The 25,508-nt window shown below is 43.9% G+C and overlaps 1 protein-coding gene across 7 annotated transcripts in view; it reads right to left on the minus strand.

The window, feature by feature from the left end:
• The window catches only part of slc2a9l2 (solute carrier family 2 member 9, like 2), a 77,239-nt gene that overhangs the window by 45,010 nt on the left and 6,721 nt on the right, over positions 1 to 25,508 (minus strand). For 3 of the 7 annotated variants that reach the window (XM_053867239.1, XM_053867240.1, XM_053867237.1), the window contains exons 2-6: positions 17,599 to 17,675; positions 9,531 to 9,632; positions 8,933 to 9,093; positions 6,483 to 6,607; positions 4,747 to 4,892 (exon numbers count right to left, since the gene is read on the minus strand). In XM_053867239.1, coding sequence (XP_053723214.1) covers positions 4,747 to 4,892; positions 6,483 to 6,607; positions 8,933 to 9,093; positions 9,531 to 9,632; positions 17,599 to 17,658 — 594 coding nt within the window. In that variant the 5' untranslated portion in view covers positions 17,659 to 17,675. Of the gene's footprint in view, positions 1 to 4,746; positions 4,893 to 6,482; positions 6,608 to 8,932; positions 9,094 to 9,530; positions 9,633 to 17,598; positions 17,676 to 19,488; positions 19,508 to 19,543; positions 19,608 to 25,508 lie in introns of those variants that run through there. The other 4 variants (XM_053867238.1, XM_053867243.1, XM_053867241.1 and 1 more) reach the window with 4 other exon arrangements.

The raw sequence follows: 25,508 nt of genomic DNA on the forward strand, positions 1-25,508 counted from the left end.
TTTGGGGCATAGTTTATGGTTCATTGTTTTCTTCCACTAACTCGAGGTGGGAGACATCTTGACAAGAGTCACCGCACCATCTTCACTGAAATCTGGTGAGAGCATTTCAAGTCACAACAGAGAGGTAAAATTCCACTGCTGTGTGAGGCAGTAAATACAGTATTTTTGCAGCCGTTTGACTCAATCAATCAAATCCAATATCCAATATGGATTAGGCACGTACAGGTTTGGGTGAATTAAATTCAGCGTGTGCTTTGTGAGTGAGTCAATACTGCGCAGGCTGACCCGTGCGACACCCCAGTGGGGGGCCACAGTGGGTGAGCAGATTAAAAACGCACACAGATGTTCTTAGAAATTAGGCTGAACATTGTGAATGGCATTTAAATAGCCTGTTTATATAGGGAGAGAGAGAGACAGAGAGAACCATCAATCGGGAATTAATAGAAATGCTGTTTTCCACCTGGCAGCAGTTAAGACAGGGAATTCACTTGTTACATGATGATGAATGCTGGTATTCAATCAGCGGCAGAACGTGCACTTCCTCTTCATTACTGTGATGATTTCATTTACTGTCACATTTTTGGACGCGCACCAACATGAGTGGGGGTAACCACCTGAGGGGGTGAGAACATCTTTGTCTTCATATCAAACCTCACAGCACATTCTGGTCAGGGCTGTGTGGTAAACTCCTGGGAAATAGCAGGTGATCTGGTGAGAAGCCAGGGAAAAGCCCTTCATCCCGGAGCTGCCGGCTGCACGCCAGGAAAGTCACCTTTGCTGTCCGCCCATTTTCCCCAGACTTTCAGATGTGATGTCTGCAGAGGTCTTATTAGAGTGTTGGGAAATATCCCATTACAGAGTCAACTTAACTTTCCGTGAGCATGACAGTTCTGAGGGGTGCGTCATTTAAAGACAATTCTTTTTTTTTGTCTCCTTCACCTTTCTCTTCCTCTTGTCACACCTCCATCCATGACCCTGATCATTGTCTTCCTCATCTTCATCTCCAGCACTCTTGGTCTAAGTCTGTCACCGCTCTTCACAAGCCATCTGTCCTTTCGTTCAACTCATTCCTCCCAGTAACAACCTCAATATCTTCATCTCAGTCTCTCCTGGATGTGACTCCTGAGTCTCCAAACATCATTTCACAGCGGTCGCCACCGTGCGGCACTCTTTTCTTCACCTCTTTCATCTCTATCCATTACTCTGATGGCTGACCCCAAATACTTAATTCGTTTTCACTCGTGCACCTTCTTTCTCCTCTCCCTTCTTCGCACATGAGTTTCATTCCTCCACCTCACCAGCTTCCTCTCCTCAGTCTCAACCAAACATCATAGTCCATACACTGACACTAACACCATCAGTCAACCTCTGGGAAGAAACAAAAGGTACTCGCAACAACACACAAACACAGATAGCTGCCTCTGGAATGGAACCTGCAACCTTTCTAGCTGTGAGACTACTGCACTAACCATGGCAGCACTGTGCCACTACACATGAAACCGAACTCAGTCATTATAAATTCATGTAATTTCATGTCTTTGATATCAAGCATGTGGACTTGAATTACTGATTTAAAAAAACGCAGCAGCCTTTATTACGCTTTGTCCTCCTAAAGGACTGAAATATTGACACGAGAGTTTGAATCATCCACAAGAGGCGCATGTCGGTTAATTAGAAAAAGTGGGATTCCATCATGATAACCACTTTAATTTAATGGCCTTCAAGTATCCATCCACGCAAGGATTGATTTCTGAGCAGCCTCCACAAGCCACACTGGGCCAGGCTCATTAAAGGGAGGCTGGAGTACATATGTAGAGGGTCATTTCTTCCATCACAGCAGTGGTGGAGGCTGCGTTTGAGAAATACTGATGACCGCGGTGTCCGGGAGAATTTGGCTGTGAGATTGGCTGCTGTGGGCTGGAGTCCTGGAATAATAAACATGCTTCCCAACCTGGGATAAATGTTGAAGGTGAGAGTCATTATCTTCTGCATGGGCTCACTGCCACATGTCACCCCAGATAAGGTACAGCTCTAACTGTTTCACTTCCAGCCCACACGGGCCAATACGCAAAAGTGATAGCAATCCATTCTCACACTCCTGAGATGCTCTCCGTGACATGGAAGCGTGTTTTCTTAAATGGTAGCTCGGGACAAGGACTGAAAATAAAGCACACGTCCTGTGATATTCATGAAGGGGGCTGAAATACAAGAGAGCAACACTTATGAATGAAAAATGAGCTTGTGATTTGATAAAAGCCAACACTCCGGTGTTCAAATGCCAGAGCAAAGAGGTGACAGCAGGAATCGATCTCCAATTTACACTCCGGCCAGCATATATAATTGAAGAATATTTGAAAGGATATAGTGGCAAACCCGCAAATCAATGGCAGCCATCACTGTCATTGATTGTTGCTTCACTTCAACCACGTCAGAAACGTGACGTGAGATTAGAAAAGAGGCTGCTAACAGCTGCGTCTCTGGGATTCTACCCAGCAGCTGCAGTCCAGAGACTGTCAAGAAGGAAGGTAGCTTCCCTGAATTCAAAATCAAACATAATGTTCAAAGAAATGTACATCATGTACACGTCCTGTTTTTAACGTCCGCTTCCTGATGTTCTCATGTCAGAACCCTATTTTATAAGGTGATCACGGGAGTTTGTCCTTAAGCTTGTTAACTCCAAAAAGGATTTCAACAAATCGTTCCGTAAATGTTGATCAAGGAAGAAGAAATTGGGGAATGAAATTCCATGTCCTGAATATCAATCAAATATTGGTCACCATTATGTAAAGCAGGGGTCTCAAAACAGTCCTCAACATGTCTCAGTGGGTTTTTGTTCCAGCCACACAAGCAGACGTGAGTGAACCGTTAGCAGCACCAGACTGACATGTCAACTTATTTCACTGTTAACACACCTGATTGGTGGAAATGCGTCCCCTTGACTGGCTGGAACAAAAACCAGCCCCACTGTAGCTCTGAGTGGATCAGTTTGAAACCACTGAGGTTCTTCTTCCTTTGACTGGTCATGTGCAAGTTCCTGAATGCTACTGCCACCTGCTGTTCCACCGCGTTGTATATCACTTCTGTTCTTTGCCTTTTCCCAGACTCTGGGTCTAAAAGTCACTACCAGGTCTTCTTACATTTACCTCATTTCCTGTGTGTAGAAAGGTGGTCCAACTAACATCTATATATCAACTGTGCTTTGGTATGAACTAGCCTAGTTATAACACGTTTATAACAGCTGTTATTAACATGTGTGTATCTTTTCGGGGATAAGAAACATGGGCAGCAGAGAAGTTTTATTCATGACTCAAAAAAGACTTTATTTAAGATTTAGTTGCTGAAAGGTGACGGACCTATTTGGTTGTCGATACTCGCTTGGTCCACCGTCTGCTCCTTCTGTGATCTCAGGAGCCCCATTAGGATGAGACCTTGACTGACTCCAACAGCTTATTTGGAAGAAACTGCAGGCATAAGTTTTTAAAAAAAAGGTTGACTGAGCCATGCAAGATGGAATATTTGATTTAAAGTTCTGAGCCCAGGCGCCCAGCAGAGAAAATACTTGTACAAAGAATGGGCGGCTCTGTCTTTTCGCTCACACTGTTGGAGTCACTCTCCAGCACGTTTCCCACCCCAATCCTCGCCTCCCAGCCTGTTTGATGCTGATGCGTGGACCTTCCAGTGGAAACACATCAACTCCACATCAAAAGGACCAATGAGCTGCAGCACTAACCACTTCACCACAGTGCTGCCATGTTTATGTAAGACAACAGTTCCTTTATATCTACCAAATGTATTTGAAAAAACAGCCATAAAAAAAACTAATGAAGTCAAGTCTGGAGTCTCCATTTACCAGCCATTTAAACTTTAAAACTTTAAACTTCAGTTCACCTTGTTTTAATGGAAATGCCATTTTTAGACTCTGAAAGAATCTAAACTGAATTACCCTTCTTTGACAAGCAGAGAGCTCTTAAACTTATAGTGTGTGCGCGTGTCTGTGAGGTAAACAACAGCAAACCCTTGCCCAAAAAGAACCTCCGGCTCCCTGTTAGTTGTTGAAAAGGGAGAGCGCTGCATCCACGATACTGAGAAAGAGATAAGCTAGAATGTTCTGACTTTAGGAGGCCATTCAAGATTACATGCATTTGGAATCATTTCTTATAAAGTGCCAGACAATGAAGCGTAAGCAGAAGAAAGTGCCAGGAGGAAAAAGTTCTGCATCACTGGCCTCCTGACAGCAGAACACAACTAATCTTAGTGTAAAAAAATGAACAAGCCCGAGGCTAATGGCACTGTTGGGCTCTGAATATGAAACTGGAAACGAAATTTCTGTTGAAAGTGTGGGCACACTGAGGTAACATCAATTGGCCGATTCAACAGGAATTTCTGCGCCATTGAAATCAAGAGCTTTATGGGTCACAACATTTTGCACACAGACGACATGTGTGGACGACATGTGTGGACGACATGCGTCAACTTCTGGGACGGTCACAGTCAGAGAAGATAAAATCGCTGCGTGGCAACAAAGTGTGGCCTGGACTTCCTTCAGAGGACCAAAGTATGTCACCCTTTCCGGTCATTGTGAAATGTAAAGTGTCAGAGTAATCATTTTCAGTGATACTTGAAAGCAACTGAACATTGATTACGACTGAGGGCCTGAGCGCTCTGGCAGCAGCGGGAAAAACACGGTCGTCCTCTGCCATCGATCCAGTAATGACTCAGAAGTGGTGAAGGCTGGAGAGTACTTACGTGGCCCAGCAGCTGTGGCAGCCCCAGCACCTGTCCGGTGAACACCCCGGTGCAGATCAGGATGGAGTTGAACTGGCCGATGGAGCCACGGATGTGTCTCGGGGAAATCTCTCCCAGGTACATGGGCAGGGCACTGAGGGCGATTCCTGTCCAGCGGAGGAGCAGAAATGAGCTGTATTAGATTAGCATTCTAACATACTGGCATTTAACACGTTTTAAAGTCAAGGAACAAGTGGCAGAAATCAGTGGATTTTATTAATTATTTTCGCAGCTCAGCTGGTTTCCATGAAATGTCATTGGATCTGTTCACAGAATGTGAAGCAGTACCTTCATGGTTCTGAATCCCACGGTACTAATGTGGAGTAACAGGGCAGTGAGACTTGGAGACAGAGAGAATTGGGGCTTATAAAAACCCAACCCTCAGGGATCAGAAGATGAAGTGTCATGAAGCAGTGTCTTGAATTTCACAGCTCACTAGATGGCAGTCTCTGATCATCACACAATGACCCACAATTCAGCGCCACCTACAGAAATCACTTCCGCTCATCTGCAAAATAGAGATGTAGTTTCGCTTATTGCAGGTGAATATATTAAGATTGTTTAACACATTGACTGAGAGAAAATGTATGTGCAAAGGCTCCATTTTTTTCTCTTGGTCATGTGGAATAGACATTTAGTTGGTTGGTTGTTATTTTATATTGTAACGAAATTTCATTCATTCATTCATGACAACTTCTAAAAAAAAAGTTCCACATCCATGTGGACACGTTTTACCCTGCTACCCAGATAGTCACCACTTAAAATGATTTTATATTGAGAGGCTGTCTTTAAAATGAAGGGGTACATAATCAAACAACACACTTTAAGCATAGAACATTACAGCATCAATCCACTTCATCCCATTTTCTTCTTGTTTACAAACATTTTCCACTTTTTTGGATCGATGGCACCTCTCAGCAGTCACAGTGGGAACGTCGTCCCCACGGAAAAGGAACCACCCACCCACGCCCTCGGGAATGTACATGCAACTGGAGTGAGGAAAGGTGTACTCTTACGAATACAAACTTGTGGACAACATATGCTCATATTTACACTCATCATGACAAGATGGCACCTTTCCAAAACACTTGCTTACTTCCTATCCAGGACTAGAGGCCTGACGTTGAGTGCTGAACACCTAAAACACAACTCATAACAATGGATGGGCTGTAGTTTGCTTGCGAGAAGACTGAATTACTCTACATTAATCTGGAGTCTTTTATTTGGGGATGTGATTATCAAAGTAGATGAGCAGGAGTTGCGGAGCACAAAGGGGATTTACAATATATTTTCTGGGTGAAGAGAAGATCTAATGAACCACGGTCGCTTTGCACTGCTCTTCAGCTCTGAGATTATTAACCGCAGATAAGGTGGTCTTCAATAATGCAGCACAGATTCTTCAGAAAGTGCAGCACAGGTCAAAAGTAAAGACAAAAAGAAAATGGAATTTCTTTTTTTTTTCGTACATCGTTTATGAAACGGCTTCAGGAGCTCACAGTGAACGACCTTAATGTTGTCAGGAGTATTTCCAACTGAAGAAGTCGGAAAATAACATTCCCTCACTCAGAAGTACATAATCAGAACAACACATACTGATGTGTTCATGAGGTTTTGAAGCGCATGAATGAGAGACATGCAACTCAAAGTAAGGAAGACTGTTGGATTTTGCAGATTAAGAAGTGAAAGAATGTGTTTACCGGAGTCCACTCCCATGATGAAGCGGCCGATGATGAGCATCTCGAATGACGTAGCCGTCTCCCCCAGCGACAGCAGCAAAGCAGCGACCACAGCAAAGCTGTTGTTGAGCAGCAGAGTTCCTTTCCTGAAGTTTGAAGAGGCCATATGAAACACCGTCTCAGACAATGTCAGTGGCGACACTCACTAATGTCTCGCAGGATCAGTACAAGTTAGTGACATACATGCATCAAACACAGAAGGAAACATGGCCACCATCGTGCACCTGATGCTCAGGTGACTGTGATGGAAAGTTCTCGCTCCGACTTCTGTACATTGTGGAGCTGGGATTAGAAAGAGCCGGCCCATAAAATGACGACATACAGCCAGCAACAACAATTCACAAAGTGTAATATTAATGGGCTGCGGCTGACACGACAGGTCTCATAATGCACTGCAACAAATGAAGCTCTTAGTCATCCTGCACACAGCAAAATAAATTATTTCATCAGGAAGAAAACCAATTTCCTTGCAAACTAATGAGAGGAAGTGAATTTCTCAGCAGTGGACTTCATCGCTGATCATTTCTGTACACGCTGCACACATCTGCACTCGTCCTTGAAACAGAATGTTGTTAACTCTTCTAAAATTCAGTCAGGTCCGCTGCAGGGCAACATTTGAGGAGGAGAAGCCTTCTTTACTTTGAATCAGCTTGAATTATCACGGTATGTGAGGGGGGCTCGTGACAAGAAGGCAATGATCACAACAAGTCCTAATGATCCCCAGTGGAACCAGACCCAAACCTCCAACTCCTGACAACTTCTCAAGAGGCACAGGCGTCTTATATGGCTTTTAGGTTTCATGTTTTTCAGTGGCACATATGTCCTCTCTCATTGTGTTGGGGGTCGTGTGGGTGCTGTGGGAGTCTCAGGTGATGTTGTTCCATTGACTGTGGAGATGAACCTGCTTAGACTTCTGTTAGGATGGAGTTATCCTTCATTCAGACCAGATTCTTGTTTGGAGTTGCTCTACAGTACTTCAGCTTTCCAAGTCATGCTATATCTTCTTTTTTCAGCACTTCTCCTGCCTCCTACCTTCTCCTGCCCCTCCAGTCACACCATCATCACAACCCTAACTTTTCTCCTCATCTCCTTCATCTCCAACATTCCTGGTATGTCTCTGCCTCTACTCTACACACGCCTAAACATCTGTCCTCCCTTTGTATCCAAACTGATAGACTCACTTTCTCCCGATGTCAACCTCTTTATCTTCATCTCTGACCTTTCTGACTCTGACTCCTGAGTCACAAAACATACATTATGGCAGTGACCACTACTGTTCAGTAAAACTGCTGCTCTGTGTCACCACCCTGCTTCACTCTCTTCTTCACCCCTTCATCTCTGTCCACAGCCAAACCAGGCAGCTAAACAAACGTGTCGCTTTGGAAGCTCTAAAACATTATTAAAAAGAAGGAACATGAGAACAAAATGGCATCACACAAAAGCCAGTTCAGAGAAATGCACTTTTGACACAGACCCGAAAAGAGACGGTCTCATGACCTCTGACTCTTCTCACTCTACTACTCCTGTGATGTCCAGTTCGACCTCGCTACAGAACTCTGCTGTGTTGTCTGAGTAAATGTTGTCCCAGTGACAGCTAAATTATTTTATCAAGTTGGTGAAGGAGGACAGTGAGTCAGGCAGACAATTGGGAGGAAAATTGCTGTTTCATCTCCGCTGCAGAGCACACTCAGGAGCTGAATCAGCATAAATCTGTGTTTCCAATGAGAGAGAATATTTCCATTAACATTTAGGATGTCAATGTAAATCCTATTTGAACCATTAAAACAGTGACATTTTCTGATGAATACTTAAGAGAGCTTGTCACTAAGGGGCGTCGCCTCCCTGAGAATTAAATCAAAAATGCTGTAATGCGCCAACTCATTGTAAACAACACTGGCTGCATAGGTCACGTTGTTCTGCAGTGTAAAGTTCCACAGGCAGGGGCCACTACACTCTTGACAAACATGGTACCATGCTGCTCTCTTTGGTTTCCTGACTAAGCAGAAGTGACCTCAAGGCCAGCCCCACTAGAGGAGCCCAAGTTAAAGAGAGTAGAGATGTGGTCAGAGGAAAGGGGAAATGTATGTCTGAGCTTTCGACCTAAGGAGTGTTACAGTGTTGGCAGGAATACAGTCTTCAGTTCTGACTAACAAGGATTGCTATTTCAAGATCCCTCCTTCGGTCGATCTACAAATTCTGTTCTGTTCTTCAGTCTGCAATGACTATCAAAGCTACACAACCTTCACCATGACGAGGGTGATCGAATTTAATATTGCAGATTGACAATGTAGCTGTATGTATTGTATGCGAGGAGAGGCAACTGCTTGTGTGTTGCAGATGTTTCAAGGACAGCCTGAGGCAGCAAAGCTCTCACCCACGCTTGAGGATCACCAGGAGCACAGATCTCTCACCTCCCAAGTATTTTGATGAAGAAGGAGACGGACAGTGCCCCGCAGAGCCCCCCGATAGCGAAGATGGACACAGTGACGGACCAGAGCAGAGTTGTTGTTTCCGATCCGATGGGTTCCCCGTATCGATCGAACCATGTCTTGTTGTAGAATTTTTTTATGTACTGTGGAAGGGAAACAAAATTCACAATGCTGACGGATGGCAATTAAAAAGACTTTGTTTCTGTCACTTCCTCCTGCTCAGGGAAAACACTGTCATCAGTATCGCTGGGGTTTGGACTCCAGATATTGAACACAGTGAAAATCTAATTAAAGACACTGAGCTTCCTTTCAGTGACACTATTGATCTGGATTGGCTCCACTGAGTAAACACCCACACATAAGGAGAGCCCCTTGTTTGTCCATGAGCACTAAAAGCTGCTTAGACAAAGAGGCTAACAATACTAGACATGTATTCTAGTCTTGTTACCACGACATGTTTGTGTACTTTAAAAGCACCAGTGCAGCAAGTGAAAGAGAATCTAATTCATTGACTGCTTATGGATGCTCATCGGATATGAGACGGCGATGAAAGGAGCCAATGATTCTCGGAGGCACTGACCTGAGAGGGGGCGTTGACAACGGACAGGTTGTATCCGTAGAGGAATGATGACCCCAGGGCCCCAAAGAAGGCTGCGCTCAACAGGCAGGCAGTGATTGGCTGCTGAGGAGGGAACACAAACGTCACATATGCTGGTGAAACACGCACAGTATGGGTCATTCTAATACAACCCCTGACAACAACACTATCAAAGCCAAACACAGGGAGGTCTTTCATCTGGTGGCGCGTATGTAGGGTGGAAAAGTGGGTTATTCACCCGGTGGTGTCCTTGAACACATTTCCACAAGATAAAGCTGAAGAGCCGTGGTTGTGAAAAAGGTTCAACCGATTGGCTGAAACTCCACTGCGTTCCATGACACTTCACTGACAGGAATATTGACATAAAGAGGGGAGAGGCAGTAAAGTAAGAAGTGCCTCACGGTTGGTTTGGGGCTCACTATAGTATTGCCCCGCCTGCTTGGTCTTGGTCTCTGTTGGCTCTAGTCACGGTTGTAAATACAACACCCAAGACAGTTATAACTGAACAGGCAATCCAATATTGTTGACAAATAAAAATACGACTAAAAGCGGTTTACAAAGTGAAAGCTGATAAAATGCCATGCTTTTCCTTAACTAAAAGAGGTTCCATCTCACTTGTTCCAGACAGTAAACCGACCTCAAGGCTTTGTTTAGACGACGCAACTGCACTTCAGAAGTGTTTAGTGAGAATTGAAAGTTTTTTTCAGAGTCCATTTTCAGAGTCCATTTTCAGAGTCCATTTTCAGCGTCGAGCCATGTTAACATAGCCCAAATAAATATGACAGTTTGACATAGAAACTTACAGAGTGTCTTTTAAAACAAAGAACATAGGACGCATGTACTGATGACAATGGAAGTAAGTAAATATTTCGGTGGAAAACCAGCCAATTAATAAATCCTTGACAAAATAATGGAATTTTGTCATTTTCAGATGGCAAAATAAAAACGTGAGTTACATAGATTTTCTATTTTACCTTCCTTGCCGACAACCTAACAGACCACTAGATACTATATTGACAGCACTAGCTACTATTTCCTTCCTAAAATGGGACAAAAATGCACAGATTCTTTGTCAGCTGAAGCTGTACTAAAACATGGACGCCTTCTTCAACTTAACAAAGACTGTATGGACCGCAATTTCATATTTCTTTCTTTTGACACTTTTGGCTTCCCACATGTTCCAATCTTCAATGGTACATCACTCCCCCAAACATGAAATGTAAAAACGATAATTCCTCCTGTGCTCAAGAAGTTACAACCAAGGACATATTCTCTTCCTCTTTGATGACACTTTGCTGTGTAACCATGCTTGGCAACTGCTGTGGTCAGCAGAAACTCCCACAATCAATTGAAAAGCAGCAGTAGATTAGTGAGTCAAGGTTTTATCCCGATACCTGCTTGCGACGGGGCGGAAATGAAAATGTGATTTCAAGTGCTTCTTTTGCACACATAAATACTGTGAAGGTAGACATGGAAAAAGAAGGCCTTGATTTATGAATGAATTATTTTAATTTCATGCTTCTCTGCCGCATGAAATCTCTGGAACGCTGTGCCTGAACGTGCTGTCTGGTGTTGCTCAGAGGACAAAAAGCTCCCGGTCAAGGGCCCGACAAACTCAAACCATTGCAGCCGGAGCAGCATCAGACGTGAGAGGAAGGATTATTGAGCGCAAGCTCAAATGTAACTGGGGCAATGTTGCACAATCCACGCTCGGCGTCTAGAGAAAAGGCGACTGCCCGGGACGTCCAGCCGCTCCACTCTCCTGATCCAAAGCTTAGGTAAGTCACAAAGCGCTGTCATTGAGAAAAGAAATTGGGGCCATATAAGCGCATCTGTTTTCCCATCATATAGATAATAGATAATTTGCTTTAATCTGATTAGATTGTTACACATTGACAAGAAGTGTGAGGACACCCTGCTCATGTCATGTCCAGAGTGTCCTTCACCTGCTGCACACTGCTTCGACTGCGTGTCCCTTCTGGACGGCTTTGTTTCCCACAGACTTGTTCATGCAATCCCTACCCAAAGATGGTGACCTTATGTAGGTGAGCCAGCAAATGGAGAGCATTGCCTTTTGGTTGAGCTCTTATTTCACCACGATTCCTTCTCTCTACTCTTCCACTCGAGTAACCCAAGCAGGACAATCCTGTACCAGCTCATTACCTCAGTCAGGCTTCGCCAACAGCACCACATCGTCGGCAAATCTCTGAGGTCACCATCCCGTCAACCCATATGTGGGAGGTTCAAAAAAAAAAATTCCATAATGGATTTAAGTCAGGCCTGAAGCCCCAGCTCTGACAACTGTGCAACACAATCGCATATATAAAAGCATGTAGTCAGTTTGAAAAAAATCCAGCTGAAAACATCCCAGATATATGACAGTATTAAAATGCCTGAAGCATGTCTGTTGAACACCTCACATTTGACTTTTATTCACCTAACTTCGGTGTTTACTTTGACCATCATTTAAGGCACATTATGTAAGATGTTTTACCACTCCATGGAGTGAATCCCAAACTAATATTGGCAATCACAGCTTGAACACACATTGCATCAGAGGCCAAAGCCAGACATGAAGGACCGAGATAAGAGAGAGGACGAGAGATGGAGGCCACAAATTTCTGCCCCAATACCAGATGCAATCGAGTGAAATAATGAGATCATTTGAAGTCAAATATAAAACTCTTTGATCAATCTGTTTGAATCGATGCCAAATTAAAAAAAAACAGGCAGGTCTTGCCCAGTTTGTGGAAGAGGTGGAGGTCTTGTTCACGAGTGAGGGAAGGATAAAGCGTGACATCTTTGACGGATCGGAGCAGAGCAGGCCCAAAAGACAAAGCCCTCCATCCTAATCTTTCTGACTCTCACAAGATCAAGAGTTCTGGTATGAGCCACTGAAATAGAGGGTTTTTTTTATTTTAACAGTCAAGTAGCAATGTTTACAGAGAGCAAGAGCCGCCCTGGATCACACCTCCTCAACAGTGTGTTTTGGATTTGGTGCTGGTTAAATTAAAATGAAAAGCACGAGACACTGCATGTCTCTATGCTTAGTGACGTCCATAAGAAAATGCTTCATTTCTTGAGCGACTGCTGTCTGGAGAGTGAGAGTGAAGACACTTTACCGAAACCACCAGGAGCAAACTGGAACCTGCATATCTTGCAGTCTAGACAGGGTGTGTGACATACAAAAAGCGGGAGACAAAACATACCTCCCTAACAGCAAGGCTTCTGAAACGGGGCCGAACAGAAACCCTGGCTGTCAGGTAGCAAAGACGGCTAATCCCCTTTGTTCTGAGCTTTTACATGCAAACTGGAGGCGTTCATGCATAATCCGGAACTGATTCATGTGTGGCCATACGTAACAGCTCTCTGTGACATTGATGAGAGAGGATGAGCTGTGTATGGACAGGGACGGGGCTGAGGGCAATGACATGGGGTCATTTTTGTGTTCGAGGTCAGAGGAGTTGGCTTGATGTCTGACGTTAAACAAACTTTGTGGCGAGCACCGCTTGTAGCAGCATTTTCCAACCAATGTGGCGTGAGAGCCTGTCACATGTGCCGTGGAAATGATCCAGTTTCGCTTTATTTGATAGAGGTGGGCAATAAGATAACATTAAATCGTGAACAACAAGACCATATTGACAAGCTACCAATGTGAGAAGATTATGTGGATTGGGCCATATTCTTTCTATGCACTACAAATCTATGCTGATGCGTTGTTTCATTCATCACTGGCGGAGTCACTGTGTGGCCGCAGCACTGGTTGTCCTCTTCCCACACACACCCACAGCGAAGAAACCTGTCAAATGCGCAAAGTTGGGTTGTTCTTAAACCTGATATGCCTCTAACTTGACCACCCACCTTCACAACGGAATGATGGAGCGTTCCTTGTCAGAACCGCAACACCAAAGACTGTCTGCAACGCAGTGCAAACAGAGTGAACTACTAACGTGATGTCTCATTTCAAAACTTTAGTGACACTCGTAGACCATCACCAAGTTTCTCTGTGGTTTAAAAGTTGGCTGAATACTAAATGCAGAACCAAACAAAGGCCCGCCAACAAGTGAAGAGAGAAAGAATTATTGTAGTTATGAAGCAAGCTGAGACAAAGAATGTAAGATTTGTCTGGAAATTCTAGAAATATCAAGAAGTTATTTGCAAAAAATTTTCAGAAGCATGTAAGTTAGTTTCAAATATGACAGATACATGCAAATACATGCGAGATTAAATTACATCAAAACAGAGATTTAAAATGAATTAATAATAATACATTAATAAAGTTTGCCCACCATTTTCTTTTTAAACAAATACATTTTTTGCAATTTGTTTCCACAAAAAGCAGCGTCAAAGATTTTCACCAATTAACGGGGATTTTCAAGGTTCCTTTGCTGGTCAGCCTCTGGACTTTTTCAATAAATGTGAAGTGTGCCATGGCCGAAAAAAGACTGAAAAACACTGGCTTACAGAATGGGCAGACCACATAGAGTGGGAGCATCTCAACCCATCCTCTCATCCTGAAGACACTAGAAACCATCCTGTCCGCACAGTGAGGGGACGAGCTCAGGACGCTGAAGTGAACCTGTATGAAGTGACGTCAGTGAAGCTGCCGTTATCTTCAACATCTCACACGATGAACTGATCACCTTTCCAGGGTGTCCCTGCAACTCAACCTAACTGGGGCATCACTCAACTGTCAACATCTACAGAGCCATTGAAAACATTTTCTTTACTCCAGACAAAAATAAACCCTTTGAATAGTCATTTAAAATTCAACTAGTTATCAAAGAAGAAAGCCATGTTTACAAGCAGCGGAAAACAAGATGCAGATGAAGGTTGCACTGGACCAATCCGCCGCAAGATTCCCAGTGGCATTCCCACGGGGAGCAATTTACCAGCCTCTCGTGTTGCGTGCTCCCACTCGGGCAGATCAGACATTAGCAGCAGCATCTCCCACCACAGCTGACGCTAGAATCCAATTAACAACGACCACTACACGCTACTGAGGCGGTTTGAAAACGTGGCGTATAGAACAGGTCATTAACTGGAACTAATAAACACTCACACTCGCGACACTCAATAATGAATATTTACAAATGTCAGAACATAGAAAGATGTTCTCATCATCGCCCCAAGACTTCAGCACGTTCAACACCTCCAGTGGTTGAGAGCAGGAAAATGGGTTATCTTGAAGTCCGGGTTCAGGAATGAGCTACAGTGCTGGCTAAATAAAATGGGTCACTGACTGAGGTGCACATGGGAGGCGTGTCGAGTAGGGTTCACGAGGCCAACGGCAGAGAGGGAGAAACCTGTCTTAGTGTGGGAGGTTTTTCCTTTAATGATCTTGGATGGGTGGGCTCGGCTGGAACTGTTGCGTCGAGTCCTGCAGGTGCACAGGTCGGGGAGGGAAGGCGAGAAACCAGTCGTCTTCTCTGCAGATGTTTGTGAGAGGGCGCAGATATCTGGGTCATCACACAGCAAAAGGTTTGAGGGTTCTCTGCAGATGATCTACAGCAGCCGGTGTCACAGTCATAAATAGGAGCAGCCCAATACCACACAGTAAAGGAGAAGGTGATGACGGCCTCTAGTGTGGAGTTCTGAGAGCCGATCTCACTTAGGTCTCAGGTGAGAAGCTATCAGTTCAACTCCATAACCTCAGAGTGTCTCAGGGAAACGGCTATTATCAGTCGCCATGGTCTTTGAAGTGGCTTTCCCTCTGTCAGGCTACTAAACTTAGATATTTTATCATAGTTCTTCATTTACAAACTCACGTTTTGTTTTTTTTTTTATAATCACTAAACTATATACGACTCATTGACAGATTCCGTGAGTGAAAGCAACAATACTTCGGCGCTCTAGGACGTTCTAGCTCAGGGGTCACCAGCAGGTACCAGGTAATAATAATTTACATTTTCATGCACTGACCATCGTATTATGCTTCATTTTGTTAGCCCATTGGTAATTGTTGTCACAACTCACTCGCAATGAGACCAGAATTTCAGGTGAATATCATTTATCGTCCATTATATATCGTGATTTCAGAAGTGTTTACTGAACAGATGGCAGCCCTCCGGGTTGGTGACCCCTGTTCTAGCTGCACTAAGTCACCAGTCATTCCACAACCCTCAAATGCTTAGCATGTCTGAATCTGAGTCTGGGCACTCTCCTTCCTAGTCATCCACCTCCACCACTAACCTTCTTATTGTACAGACTAGTTAGCATTCCCTCCAGCCACCTGCTGCCCGACATAGCAACTGTACAAAGCCTCTGCAGCCTCATAAACACCAACCTCATTTTAATGGTATGCTCTTGTCTTTTCCCCTTATTCACCTGCTGCAGCCTCCCATATCACAGTCAGCTCCACCACGAACAGGAATGTTTATGAGCTTGGCATCAGCTGCTGCAGCTTCAAGCAGTAGTATCAGCACTAGTAAACAACATGGTGGTAAACTGAAGAACTCACTTCAGTCATCCAGCCTTCAGAGTCCTCATGTCACCCATGAACTACAGATTACACATTAGCCATTACTGCTTTATTGAGTCGTGCTGAAGCGATAAAGAAGGGACAATAAAAGGGATGTCAGTTGGACACAAGCAAGGGTCCCATGTGGCACTTTGATCGGCTGACAGAGAACATGTACCGGGATTCGAGAGGAACTGCCCAGCTGATGATGTAGCCTCGGAGGTGAAAAGGGAAATCTGTCTTCTTCTAACAATGTGGCATGTCCCCTAGTGGTCAGCAATCACAAAGTATAGATCTTTTATGCATTTTATCAGTGGCTTCGAACAGCCTGCAACCTCTTTCCAGAAAATATTCTCAGCAGAGTCTATGATGAATTAGTCCATCCATTGTCCGCCCAGAGAGGAGGCATCTTGACAGCCATTGCTATGGCTTGCATCAGAGATCCAGCTAGAGGCATCAGCCTCTTCCGAGTTTATTCGCATTTAATTGGACTCATTAACGACAAATGTTAAATAGAAAATGGAATTGTTGGGGAAAAAAGGGTCAAGATATCATGCATCACACATTTGAACGGGACCGCACTCGAGAGAGGTGGGGGGACACCCTGGACAGGTCTCCCATGCACCTGTGTCTGTTAACCTGTTGTATGTTTTTGGACTGTAGAGGAAACCAGAGTGCTGGAGGAAACCCTGAGTTGTCATATTCCAACTTTAGAATCACAAACCAACAGCTGTCTCAAGCTTGAAGTTAGTTCCATTAGCACAACTGGAACACAACGGAAACAAGCAGAGGAGCTGAAGGGTGTGCAGTAAGAGCAAAGAAAATCTAACCCAAGACCCTCCAGAGCAGTTTGCGATCCCCAGTACCTCAAGAAGCTATCGTGAGTTGCACACGAGAAGCCCATTCTGTGTGGCAGGTGAGCACTAAACATGATGAACGCATTGTGATAGAAATGATTTGACATTGTAGCTCTGTTAACTGGATTTCTATTATTTATATAACTAGTTCTGTTAAAAAAAAAAAAAACAAGTTGGCAAACAGATGCTCCTCTGACTTGACCACATTCACCTGCAGAAAGTTCTCTGCACCAATGACTACAGACCGTCTGCAGAGCTAACTGCTACCTCAATACTTAATTTTAAACCACTTCTAGGGCATCGTAGGGCATCAAGGATGACCACATTCACAAGGACAAAGACATGAAAGAGGCACAAGCCAGTAAAATAATGTTAGTCCCTTCACCTCATCCCAAAGTCGAGACACAGTGCCAAATACTGGCCCCGCAGAGGTCATGTCATTAGGCTCACAAAATCTTCAGTATTCGAGTTGGCTTAAAACTAGATGCTGTACCAAAAATCTGTATACATATAGATAATGGTTATTGGACTGGTCTGAAAAATCCCCAAAACACACGTGCACTTGCCACTCGACTAAACTCACTAAACTTTGGTTTATTTATATCAGTTTGCCGTATCTCTAGTAGAAAGCTTGGCCACCTCCGCTTAAGAGGGATAGGCTTGTTTAGAGCATTAAAGAGCATTTTAAAGAGTCACTTCCACTGCAACATCAACACAAGCATTTGCCACTGACCTTTTGAGGGGGTTTCTCCAAGCCACTCATCTTGTTGTCGCCACTCTTCTGTTTGTCCATCTGACGTTTCGGCGAGCCTGCAAGCACAAGGGTTACCTCATTTTTGACAGAGCCGTGAGCACGCTGCACATTTCACAAGAGCCAGAAGAGGAAGTGTTTTTGTGAATGAAACAATGTCGCTGACAATGCACAGAGCATGTCACATGACTGAGATTTGCCTCACAGCCATCGGTCCCAAGGGAAGGGAGAATGCTTAGTTGCTTCTCGTAATGACATTCCAGTTACAGTTTGACCCCTTGTAGTTCTCTCAAATGTCAGATGACAGTTCTAAACTTTCCCTTTCCCTCAATTCAAACATTCCAGGTTGATGACTTCCACATGCTGGGACAGAGTGAGCCTGCCCCCTGCTGTCGTCTGTGGTAACTACAGCCAACTACCTCACCAACACTGTTATATTTAAATAGTGAATATTATCATTTGGAGCAGCATTCAGTCATCAGTCATATTGAATCTTGAGAGAACAGGATTGCTGATATCAAATTGACATAAAAAATCAGAGCAGCTGCATACTGTGTCGTTTCCTCAGAGAAGAACAAAGTTGAGATGATTTAAAGAAATGATGAAAGAAGGCAACAAGCCTCCAGTGAGCCCTCATTCTGTCATACTCGCCCAAGGCCTGTGTGCTCCACTACCTCAGTTGTGTACAGTTGTTGACTGCTAGATGTCATTGTTAGCTTTCAGTTGTATTTTATTTGTCCCTCCCTTCCCTGTCTTCTCTGACTTCACAGTCAAAGGCACCAAACCACACAGCAAGCAACACACACTGTCCGGGTTTTCCGAAAAAAAAAATATATAAAAACTATATATTTTAGATCAGACGAAAACAGCTCACTCAAACTTTTGAAAAACAAAGTGGAGATTCCAGAGACGGTGTTTGAGCTTCTCAAACATAACAGTATGCACTAGAAAATGTGTGACCATTTGTGCGCCTATAGCATGTTCACGGTTTGTTTGGCTGCTGATCATGTTAGCACTGCTCCCCACATCAGTGTGTGTTTACAGACGTCACCGCAGCGCTGAGACACACAAACAACAAACTGATGGTGAGCAATGTTCTCTGCAGCGCTGGAATCAGCCTCTAAAATGAATGACACCTATGTTTAAATGCTGGCAATAGCAGTGAGGGATGGCTCCGATCATTTCACGTGATCCTCTGGTTTTGTTTCACCTCTACTTCACAGAAATTGGACCAAGAGAAAAACGCTTAGAACCTTCGCTCCTCTGCTGTTTCTGTCTGATCATCTGTGAATACTAACTAGCACTGTTGCTGCATCTGTCTGGTGCCCATTGAAAGTCATAACCTTTCGTCTTTATCCAAACATCAAACTGTGAGGGGGGGCAGTTTTAAGGGCAGCAGGTTGCATCTTCAGGTTGTGAACACAAGATAACCCGCAGCAGAGAGGAAGGCCACTGCGACCCAATGACCTTTTCTCACTTCTCGACAGGTAAAAACAAGAAAACCTGAGTCCATAAACAAGTGCCAGAGCAATTCAGTTACGAAATATTTTCAGCCCTTTCAAGCGTCACATTCAAGTTGCCAGGTAACAAGGGTCAGAGCCATCAGAAACAACAAGCCGGATCTGACAGCTTAGGACCACCTGCTATTGAACGCAGCACATCTTCAAATTAACATAAAAGTCATAAAATAAAGTGAAAATTACAGCAAGAAAGGGCGACACTAGCATCACTCAGTATATAAAAATATAAATTCATTTAGTAAAACAAATAAATGACAACTGATGTGACATATTGTCATTAGTGTTTTAGCATTCAATATTCTGGAGAAAAACATGCATGACTTCAAAGCCGACCAGCAGCAAGAGCACTGACCCAACACCAGCAGACAGCCCCAGGTTTACATACTCCCGCCGGAGCGCACACTCACCAGCAGTGTGTGAAGACTCTGAGCAGAGAGGCTTCCCATCACGGCCACTTGTGTGCAATTACGACCATGAGAAATGATTAACTTCCAGTTCCTCCCTCCTTTCCTCCTCCCTCCTGGTGATCCCGCCGCTCCAGCTCCTCTCATACTTCATTATGTAACTCCAGGTCAGTCCCACTAGTGAGACCAAAGAACGTGCGATATGGCTTTTATTTGTGTCTCTGCCAAAGAAGTTTGGATTCAAGATGCACCTCTGCTAACACTGCAAACTGAAATGAGCACAGAACTTAGTGAACCTCAGAAATGAGACTTTTATATAAGCAAATAAATAATTTTTTAAAAAGTGGCTGAGGTCAGGAAATAAAACAGATTTAACAGATTTAACCTGAAGCCAGTAGCTTCGAGTAATGGAGAGAATTAAAAAGCACCAGGGGAGGGAGTCGTCATGAAGGAAAGTGGAAGACAAACGAACATGACTCATTCACTGTTGAGTCTTCAGAGATTGGTTACATGACTTGAAGCAAGAATAGCTTGACGTCATTTTCAATGTGATTCAAAAAGTGAAAGCTAAGATGGATCATCTATAGGTGGGACAGAGACATCATTTATCCACAAGTCTGCTTCCCTCTGCAGAGGTACTTGTTTTTTTTCTTGGACTTATCAGAGCACCTACACCTTCATCATCCTCCAGTCAAACATTCACGCCCTCCTTCATCATGGCCAACACCCTGCTCTTCTTCAACTCCAAAATCCTTGGACCAACTTCTCTCTTCTACACAGGTGCTGTCTTCCTTGACTTTGTCTGCAAACCGTTCCTCATCTCCCTCTGTAAGACTCTTGTCTGACCTTGACCTTTCTCCCAATGACAACGTCAGTATCTTCTTCACTGACTCTTCCGAAGGAATCTTCACACTGAAAACAACGTGGGGACATTTGTCACTCTAGGTGCACCCAGGCAGATGCTAGTTCCCAGCCACCAAAGCGACTCCCCCAGTACTCATGTTGTGCTAAAAAAGTAGGTCAGACTGTCGGGGGGCAGGGCTTAAGTGAGTGAAAAGTCAACATGGCCGAGCAGAGAGACAGAATTGTAACCCTTCATCGACTGTTTAAGTCTGTAAAAGCAACAAAAGATTTGAATCCATCAGAACCTTCAGAGGCACTGTCAACTCCATGAGTCGATGAGCCTCTCCTCCATTTCCCTTCTCTTAATGCACCGCATCTTGCCAACAGGTTTCATCTTCTGCATTGGCGGCTGCTGTGTTTCATCCCCAGCTTCCATATTGAGACGCCACAGTATATCGAGTGTAAGAGCACCTTCCCACTGACTTTGTGTTTGGTGTGAGCTCACTTCAACTCAAGGGGTGGGCGGTTGGATTTCTTTTGGGGCCACGGTTGTGAGGGGCCATCACACCAAGGCTTCCTGAGACAGCTCAGGTTCACATGCAGGGAGGGAGGCTCAAATAAAATATCACACCAGTGAACTCTTTTAGGAAAACTCTTCGACTTAAGAGGGACACCTGTGAACTTGTGAACGCTAGAAGACTTTCACATGATGTGTTGAAGTTTCACTTCAACCCCCAACACCACGAGGGCTGCATAATCACGAGCACACTTTGCTCAGGTCGGCCCAAAACTGTGCATCATGGCAGTGACCGCTCTTGACCTGCCTTCATTCTGCTCTGACATCACTGTCGTCTTCAAACGTTACACTGACGTTCAGGAGAAGCAGGGAGGTTCAGTCTATTTTCACTCATAATTCGAGGCATTCTGATGTCATGTGGACATAAATGAGCTTAAATGAAACAGCGTGTCACTGATTTAGCCACTTAGCTGGAGCTCAGTAGCAACAAAGCTGGTTTATCAGAGATAAACTTCAAGAGTGACGCAGTGTGGGTGCAGAGGAAGGTGGAACAGGTGCCCTCACTGTTGGACCAGGAATGTTGGGGTTGAAGGAGAGAACCAGTGACGAAGATGTGACGTGAGGATGATGATGGATGATGGTGACCACTGCTGGGAAATGACCAAAGCAGACAAATAAAAAGGTTGGAATATCACAGCCACAAATAAACAATTTTAGAAAAGATTAAAAATGTGTTTTTGGAAGGTTCAGTAACACATCAATAAATATTACATTGTGTTGCCTCACTTCAGAGACGAAAGGAATTTCGGAATATCAAAGGACACACGTGTCTTCGAACTAGAGCGGGAAAATAAAGCAACACGTAGGCAGCCAATGAATGAGTCAAAGGCGAGCATGAGTTATGAAGCTTTTCCCAAAGGCAGGGGCACAACCGTCAGCTGAAATCTACCCACTCAGAGGACGCAGCAGGACAGAAGAGTTAGCGTTTCTCATCAACACTGACAGGTGAACGTGACTTCTGGAAACACAAGTGAGAAGGTGGCTGCCTGCCAAGCCTGGTACAGAGGTGAGAGACCGTGGGAAGAAAATCTACAGCCACAGAGGAGACAGAAGAAAATGAATCATAGAAGAGAATGGAACAGACTTTATCTGTCATTGTACCAGGAGGGACAACGAAATTGAGGGCGATCACTAGAGCCACATATACGCAAAAGAAAAGAAAAAAAAACAAACACAAGGAAAACAAACAACCGCAGGCAGCACAAATAGCTAAGTAAGTACATAGTGTATAGAAAAAGTATGTACATTAAATATCAATATTTGTATCAAATATTTAAATGCAGACAGCGAGATCAAATTGGCTTTATTTGCTATTTACAATTCACAATCTACTAGACATATTAGTAGACAAACACAGAACAAGTGAAATAATAAAGTGCATAAAGAGCATGAAGATAATCTGCAGAACAAGAGTCACAAACTGAATCAACTCGAAAGAAAAGACCAAAAAAAGATCAACCTCAGGAAGTTAGGGAATCAGGGGAAACAGGGTCAATGCCTGGCAAAACAACCGAACTGAACCTTAAAAGCAAAACCAGGAAAAGAAAGACAACACGATTTCAAAAACACACATGAAAAATAACCAGAGTCACCATAAATTATTCAGCTAACAATGGGCAACATCAAAATGCTGCCACAAAAGAAAAGTGGACTGTGGCAAAAAGAGAGACGCTGACTTGTATGTGGCAAGAATGAAAGACTGCGGGTTCAAGGTTTGTCATAAAAATAGTCAAGCACAAAAAGTGTGACCACCGTGGAGAGAAGTAACCAACAGTAAATCAGCCATTCTAGAAAGGCCAAAGAGGAAATAATCTGGAAAACCAGAAAATTGGTGTTCATTCGACAAATAGAACCACAGAAACAAAAGCCTACTGATTACATCTGGTTGTCATGGTGATCCACCACCTCCACGCACACCGCGATTTTCTATTTAACATTGTCTGTTTTAAAGGGTGAAAAAGCATTTCATGTTTTCATTTCCCACCAACTGCGATGAGTCGACAAAATCTCAATGTTTTTTGTGCCATAAATAAATGATTCAAATGCTGCTGTTAATGTATTGTTAACGGTGTGTAAGGTTGGCGACACCAAAATTATCCTGTGCATGACATTCATGCTTCTCATCAGTGACAGAATAGCAACGAACACTCATCTATGAGACTAAAATTGAACAGAAGCTCCCCTCGAAACGCTGCAGCACCTACAGCACCTCACCAGCCGTTTCATTTCTCTATCCCCTCAGTGAAGAAACATCCGCTCACGTCTTGGAGTGGAGTCGAGGGACCCCCAGTCGCCCCAAAACACGTTTAAAAAGAAGAGATAAATCTCCAGATCACTGAGGAGCCTTTTAGTTTTGGGTCGGCAACAGTTTTATCCTCTGGCTGCATCAATAGCAGCACTATTCCTCATCTCCTTGACTCTATTTCTGTTCTCAGACGGCTTCTTGAACCTCACAACAAAGCCCATAACTGCGTGCTTTTTCAGGAAGGGTGGAAAGACACCACGCTAATTTGACTGGAAACACTCCATCTCATGTACCACCCAACAGTCTTAGTAACACAAGCAAGTTGGTTCCCTGCAGGGCGAGCAGCTATGTGAGCATTCCTTACCTTACAAGACACACTTACCTTTGTTACTCTTACTCTGCGCATCCAGAATTATCCAGTGTTTTTAATAATGGCCCAGAGTCATGTTCAGTTCAAAGGGTCTGACACGTACACTGCTACCACCAACAACATCTGCTCTGGGGAGGAAAGACAAAGAGCACTCACCAGAGTCCACAGCCAAAGTGTTGCCCATCTGGACCCAAACCCTTATCACATGCGATCTGATCGGGCTTAATTCACTTAGAGGAGCAGACAAGTCCGGAGGAGGACTTGTTAGAGGCAGCACATGATACACACAACCACACGATAGACTTGCCGCGTGCATGTTGGGTGATATAGCCCAAAGGCTCCAAGGCAGAGGAGCTCCAAACAGCCTTGTGAGTCAGCACACTGGCAACACAATAACGGGGCCAAACACCATACACAGATCAGATCCCCAAGTCATCCAGGACTCTGACCGCTGCGACCTCAGGCAACAGTCATGTGAACTGCTCTAAAGAAGATTGTGAAAATCTTCGATGTAGTAAGTGACTACAAAGGCAGCTCGGTCACCTGTAGCAGTCTGAAAGACTCATGCCATGGCAAAGGGAAATATAGCCACTAAGCACCTTTCACTCAGCTAGGAAAAAAACAGAACTGTCAGGGGTCAGTATGAGTTTTCAAGGGTCAAGATCATTCTACTAACTTGGAGACACAACACAAGACTTTCAGGGCACCAGACCAAGACACCTAGAGGTGTCTATATGTGGTTGAGGATGAATCAAATGCAGAAAAATACTGACTTCAAAAGAAAACTAAGGCTTGCTTTGCTATGCAATACATATACACCGCTTATGTATGTGTGCACAGCTTATTCATCTTCATCACCTTCATCAACATCACCAGCGAAGTCAGTTCTCTTTAGGTGACAGACGATGTTTGTAGGATGTTAACATGTCTCCATCAAAACTGCGCATCAGAACTCTATAAAAACCATTTCTGCACACGACAGTCAACATGCATGCTGTTCAACACAAGCAAGGGCACGGCTCGGAAAAAGAAGTAACAAATAAGGAATTTAAACATGTTTTTGTGTGTGTGTGTGTGTGTGTGTGTGTGTGTGTTTTTCAACATTAGCATACAGCGCCTCTGTAGAGTGAAAAGACAAAACTTCTACATCATTGTTATTGTTAGAAGTATAGAAATCCAGCCACTACCACACAGTGCCCTCCCATCTCCACACTCCACATCAAACAGCCTGGTATTGCATCAGTGTTAGGTGAACTTTATGCTTCATACTTTTGTATTTATGTGGCTTGTGACCCAGATAAAACGACCCCTGGACCTTGAGTTTGACTCAAGAGTTGTCACGTCCAGTTTGATCATTTTGAACAAATAAGGGCCTTGGATTTACACCTGCTACCTGCATGCTATGGTGCAGCAAGGTACAGAAGATATAATACATTCAAATGTGTTATAATAAAAAGGCATAAAACGTGAGGGAGTCAAAATTAACCTTTTAAGATGCTCCATGTTCCTACAAAGAAATCCCTGAATCCTAATTTAGACTTCAGAGAAAGACTAGATCCATAAATATAAACATGGACACTAAAAGACAATGGGTGGAATATTTCAATAGTTCACCTTTCATTTGTTCTATTTTTATCAATCTGCATTCACTCTACTGACTTCTCTGGCGAGAGAAAAACATCAGACACACACACGGATGTTGCTAAGCACTCAACACTGTGGATGGAAAATGTATGGGCCAGATCACCGAAAAATACACCCCATCCTCCATCGCTCTTGTTGCATTGGTCTCTAAACTGGACCGGTTTATAAAACTCTGTCAGTTACCGTTCACCAAAAGACCTAGATTTCATATGCATCATATGATAAGAAGGGAAATCTCAAATAAAAGCCCTGGCTAGAGCTCAACAGCCAGGAGCTACGACTTCCTTCC

The sequence above is a fragment of the Synchiropus splendidus genome, chromosome 6, assembly GCF_027744825.2.
Source record: "Synchiropus splendidus isolate RoL2022-P1 chromosome 6, RoL_Sspl_1.0, whole genome shotgun sequence".
NCBI classification, from domain to species: domain Eukaryota; kingdom Metazoa; phylum Chordata; class Actinopteri; order Syngnathiformes; family Callionymidae; genus Synchiropus; species Synchiropus splendidus.